This window comes from Mauremys mutica, chromosome 1 (assembly GCF_020497125.1).
Source record: "Mauremys mutica isolate MM-2020 ecotype Southern chromosome 1, ASM2049712v1, whole genome shotgun sequence".
NCBI lineage: Eukaryota > Metazoa > Chordata > Testudines > Geoemydidae > Mauremys > Mauremys mutica.
The window spans coordinates 367735557-367741556 of NC_059072.1; the positions used below are offsets into that span (position 1 = coordinate 367735557).

General features: G+C 47.4%; 1 protein-coding gene across 1 annotated transcript; it reads right to left on the reverse strand.

Annotated features, from left to right (window-relative positions):
* Positions 1 to 4318: 4318 nt before the first annotated feature.
* Positions 4319 to 5299, reverse strand: LOC123362795 (olfactory receptor 52R1-like). The gene has a single exon (XM_045003280.1). The coding sequence runs from the start codon at positions 5297 to 5299 to the stop codon at positions 4319 to 4321; it is 981 nt and encodes a 326-aa protein (XP_044859215.1).
* Positions 5300 to 6000: the final 701 nt, after the last annotated feature.

Below are 6000 nucleotides of genomic sequence, written 5' to 3' on the forward strand. Positions count from 1 at the left end.
CTTACAGAATGAGGGAGGCAACCTAGTGTCAGAGGATGTGGAAAAAGCTAATGTACTCAATGATTTTTTTGCCTCTGTCTTCACAAAAAAGGTCAGCTCCCAGACTGCTGCACTGGGCAGCACAATATGGGGAGGAGGTGACCAGCCCTCTGTGGAGAAAGAAGTGGTTTGGGACTATTTAGAAAAACTGGATAAGCACAGGTCAATGGGACTGGATGCGTTGCATCCAAGGGTGCTAAAGGTGTTGGCAGATATGATTGCAGAGCCATTGGCCATTATCTTTCAAAACTCATGGCTAATGAGGGAGGTCCCAGATGACTGGAAAAAGGTTACTGTAGTGCCTATCTTTAAAAAATGGAAGAAGTAGTATCCGGGGAACTACAGGCCAGCCAGCCTCACCTCAGTCTCTGGAAAAATCATGGAGCAGGTCCTCAAGGAATCAATTCTGAAGCACTTAGAGGAGAGGAAAGTGATCAGGAACAGTCAGCATAGATTCACCAAGGGCAAGTCATGCCTGACTAACCTAATTGCCCAGGAGATCACTGGGTCTGTGGATGAGGGGAAAGCAGTGGATGTGTTATTCCTTGACTTTAGCAAAGCTTTTGATACGGTCTCCCACAGCATTCTTGCCAGCAAGTTAAAGAAGTATGGGCTGGATGATGGACCTATAAGGTGGATAGAAAGCTGGCTAGATTGTCGGGCTCATCGGGTAGTGATCAATGGCTCCATGTCTAGTTGGCAGTCGGTTTCAAGTGGAGTGCCCCAAAGGTCAGTCCTGGGGCCGGTTTTGCTCAATATCTTCATTAATGATCTGGAGGATGGCGTGGACTGCACTCCCAGCATCTGACGAAGCGGGTATTCACCCACGAAAGCTCATGCTGCAAAACGTCTATTAGTCTATAAGGTGCCACAGGATTCTTTGCTGCTTTTACAGATCCAGACTAACACGGTTACCCCTCTGATACTTGACTCCCAGCAAGTTTGCAGATGACACTAAACTTGGAGGAGTGGTAGATACACTTCAGGGTAAGGATAAGATACAGAGGGACCTAGATAAATTAGAGGACTGGGCCAAAAGAAACCTGATGAGGTTCAACAAGGACAAGTGCAGAGTCCTGCACTTAGGATGGAAGAATCCCATGCACTGCTACAGACTAGTGACCGAATGGCTAGGCAGCAGTTCTGCAGAAAAGGACCAGAGGTTACAGTGGATGAGAAGCTGGATATGAGTCAACAGTGTGCCCATGTTGCCAAGAAGGCTATTGGCATTTTGGGCTGTATAAGTAGGGGCATTGCAAGCAGATCGAGGGATGTGATCATTCCCCTCTATTCGACATTGGTGAAGCCTCATCTGGAGTACTGTGTCGAGTTTTGGGCCCCACACTACAAGAAGGATATGGAAAAATTGGAAAGAGTCCAGTGGAAGGCAACAAAAAGGATTAGGGGGCTGGAGCACATGACTGATGAGGAGAGGCTGAGGGAACTGGGATTGTTTAGTCTGCAGAAGACAAGAATGAGGGGAGATTTGACAGCTGCTTTCAACTACTTGAAAGGGGGTTCCAAAGTGGATGGATCTAGACTGTTCTCAGTGATAGCAGATGAGAGAACAAGGAGTAATGGTCTCAAGTTGCAGTGGGGGAGGTTTAGGTTGGATATTAGGAAAAACTTTTTCACTCAGAGAGTGGTGAAGCACTGGAATGGGTTACCTAGGGAGATGGTGGAATCTCCTTCCTTAGAGGTTTTTAAGGTCAGGCTTGACAAAGCCCTGGCTGGGATGATTTAATTGGGAATTGATCCTGCTTTGAGCAGGAGGTTGGACTAGATACCTCCTGAGGTCCCTTCTAACCCTGATATTCTATGATTATATGATTCTAGATGTAGTGATCAAAAGTGTTGTGTATGTGTGTGAATAGCCGGCTAATGGTAGATGTGCCATTTATCTCCCTCCCTGAGAGCTACCGCAGCCACCCCGGCCTCTGCCCAGCATCCTGCCTTGCCAGCTAACACAGGGGCTTATCCTTTCACATCACTCAGCTGTTGTCCTCCGAGCTTCAAAGCTGATCCCTGTCCTTCATCCGGGGCCAGTCTCAGGGCAAAGGGCTACACATTCCCAGGTGGGAAGAACAAAGGGGAGCTGATGTTAAGGAAATAAGCCACACAAGGATCTCTTCCCTCAGGACTTTGTAGCCGAGCTTTAGGGTACACAAGGTGTAGGATGCACAGCCTCACTCGTCTGCCTCAGAACCCTACTCCCAACCCTCAGCTGCTTTTATTCGGCTTCCTGGCTTCCCTCACCACTCCGGATTGGCCTGTCGGCCCCGCTGCTGCATCCTGGCTGCACTCACTGTAATCTCCTTGTCAGGCTGCAGCGGCCCCCATTCCAGTCCTGGAGTAGAGGGATCCCAGCTGGGGGGAGGGAGGTGGAGATTGTGACATCCTAGCACCCCCATATTCACCGCTGTTTTATAATAATGGCATGTTGTGTACAAAAGATGCCTAATGAGGTTCCATTCGAAAAGTATTAACCTGTTTAACATTAATATCCTTTTTAGGAGTATGTGCAGTCATTGTATATGAAGTTATGACACTTAGTTATGTACGTGCTACTAAAATATGTTGTGGGATTGGGAACACCCACAGGCAGCCTTCAGGTACAACAAAAAATAGGACAAATGATGTTAATGGCTTATGGAGGAACTGCACTAGGATTAACCCAGGAAATGTGTAAAATAGGAACCTCTCAGCAACGGCACGACACCAGAACAAGTGAAATCCTAGCAAAGGCACAGGGCAATTATGTGTTCAAGAAATAGTTTTTTTCCGCATCTGGAAAGAAGCAGCATGAGCTACGCGTATCACACAAGATGATGAAACACCTTCCAGTCCATTAGCTGTTAAGGAGGATGTAAAACAGCTTCTACTGTAGAACCTTAGAATTATGAACCACAGAATTATGAGCGCTCGATCAAGCACACAAACCTTTGGAATGAGAAGAATACTCAACCTGGGGGTTGGGTCCTCTGAGAGGGTCACAAAGTTATTACATGGGGGGTCCTGGGCTTTCACCTCCACCGCAAACCCCACTTTGCCCCTAGCATTTCTAACAGTAAATATATTAAAAAGTGTTTTTCGTTTACAAGGGGGCCACACTCAGAGGCTTGCTGGGTGAAAGGGGTCACCGGTACAAAACTTTATTATTTCTAGGATGCTGCTACCAAAAGACTCTAATTCGGGCCACAGAGTCACATACTGTTTGACCTGAGTTACAGCAAAGGGCTTTCTAGCAATTTGGAAGAAGACATAAAGGGGAGAAATAACAGGATGTCAGAGCTGTCATTCTCCCTATAACGACACACATGAAAGTACCGGAGGAAAAAGACAGAACAGGGAGGCAAATGCTCATCCCAGGCAGAAAGCAGTCAGGCTGCCTGAGAAAGATAACCTGCTTGTACGCTCTAACTGGGTGAGACACTGCTGGATTCAAACACTATCTAGCACATTAAGCTTAGGTTTTGGTTTTGTTTTGTTTCTTATGATAATCTACTTGGATCTGTTTCCTTTCACCGATCATCATTTAAAAGCTCTCTCTCTCTCTAGCTAAACACCCCTATTTTATATTTTACCAGACGGTGTTGTTTCAAGTGTAAAGAGGAAAGATCTCAGCCCATGCACAAAAGTCGGTGCACATCCGCTTTCCTTTGTACAAATGGTGGACTGGGTAATAAATTCATAGTGGTCGGGTTTTGACCAGGGCAGGACAGTAGAGATCTGGGATCTTAGGCTGGACCTATGGGAGTATTGTGGTCGTAGATTCTCTATTGCGGTTTCATGAGTGGCTGGCCAGGGCAGTCGTGAACACGTCTAGGGGTGGTCCCTGCCCATAGATGTTGAGGTGAGGCAAGCTTGGAGGGTTTCAGCTTGTCACAATATTACAATACAAGAGGGAACCCAGAATGGTGAAACAGATGAGTCAGCTCTACCTCAGTTCCAGGTGGCAACCTGAGGGGACCCATTACATAGATGATCCAGATAGTGATGAGAAGTGGATCGGAGTAGGAGCAGCGGTGGGGATTTTGGGGGAAAAGGTGGGGCAAGGGGCAGGTGTCCAGGTATAACAGATGACCAGTGACAATTATGATTATAAGTAGATAGGTGGCAACCCTATGTGTTAATGAGTTGTACGGTCACCAGTTCCATAGTACGTTATGCTGAGAAAACACCGTAAGGCCAGGAAAGGTTTCACTGTCTCTTTGACTGCCCAGTAAGTGATTTAGGGGAGACGGCCCAGCACCATGTCACCAGCCAGGTCTGCATGGACCTAAGTGTCAGACCTAGAGCACCAGGAGAAAACTTTAGTCTCTTTATGAGTTAAGATCTGGAGCAGCCTGTCCCGGATCTGTTTGGTCCTCACCCCGTAGATGATGGGATTTAGCATGGGGGGCACAAGGAGGTAAACGTTGGCAATAAAAATGTGAAAATGAAGGGGCAAATTGTGCCCAAATCGGGATGTGAGGGAAGAGAAGAGAGTTGGGATATAAAAGGCTAAGATGACACAGAGGTGGGAGCCACAAGTCCCAAACGTCTTGAGCCGGGCGTCTTTTGTGGGGAGGCTGAAGATGGCCCTGAGGATCTGGGTATAGGACACAAAAATAAAAAACACATCCAGACCAATCCTACAGATTAGCACAAATAGGCCATAGTAACTACTGACGCTGATATCGGCGCAGGCTAGCTTCACCACTCTCATGTGCTCACAGTGCGTATTGGGGATGATGTTGCTTTTGCAATACGGCCACCGCCTTGCCAGTAAGGGATAGGGAAGTGCGAGCATGCTGCCACGCAGCACGACGGCCAGGCCAATCTTGACCACCATGCAGTTTGTCAGGATGGTGGAATATCTCAGGGGATGGCAGATGGCTACGTACCGATCCAAAGCCATGGCCACGAAGATCCCGGACTCGATAGCTGAGAAGCAGTGAATAAAGTACATCTGGGCGAGGCAGGCACTGAAATCGATCTCCCTGGAATTGAACCAGAAGATTGCCAGAATTTTGGGTATGGTGGATGTGGACAGGACCAGGTCAGTGACTGCCAGCATGCATAGGAAATAGTACATGGGCTCATGGAGGCTCGGCTCCCTCTTCACAATGAACAGAATAGTGAAATTTCCCAAGATGACTATGACGTACATGGCGCAGAAGGGGATGGAGATCCAGACATGGGCCACCTCCAGACCAGGAATGCCCAGCAGGATGAAGGTGGAGGGGTTGGTGAATTCAGTTGTGTTGGAATCTGACATGGAGCAGGGGAGAAGTTGTCCAACTCCAAGGCAGAAAGGCGTGTCCTAATTGGATCGTACGTTCCCCTGACTTCTTGTATCTAGGGTGATGGTTGCAGTGCAACTGCCTGGATGGGGAGACAATATGAATATCAGACAGTTCATGAATGGGGGCCACTTTAGTGGCAAAGTGAAGGCAGCAATAGTCATGGGAAAGCAACATAGAAGAACATAAGAATGGCCGTGCTGGGTCCGACCCAAAGGTCCATTTAGCCCAGTATCCTGTCTGCCATCAGTGGCCAATGCCAGGTGCTGCAGAGGGAGTGAACCTAACAGGTATTGATCAAGTGATCTCTCCCCTGCCGTCCATCACCACCCTCTGACAAACAGAGGCTAGGGACACCATTCCTAACCCATCCTGGCTAATAATTAATGGGGACTTAACCTCCATGAATTTATCCAGTTCGCTTATAAACCCTGTTATAGTCCTAGCCTTCACAACCTACACAGATAAGGAGTTCCACAAGTTGACTGTTGCTCCGTGAAGAAGAACTTCCTTTTATTTGTTTTAAACCTGCTGCCTATTAATTTCATTTGGTGGCCCCTAGTTCTTATGTTATGGGAAGAAGTAAATAACTTTTCCTTATTCACTTTCTCCACACCACTCATGATTTTATAGACCTCTATCATATCCCCCCTAACACATGGGAGAAAAGCAAAAT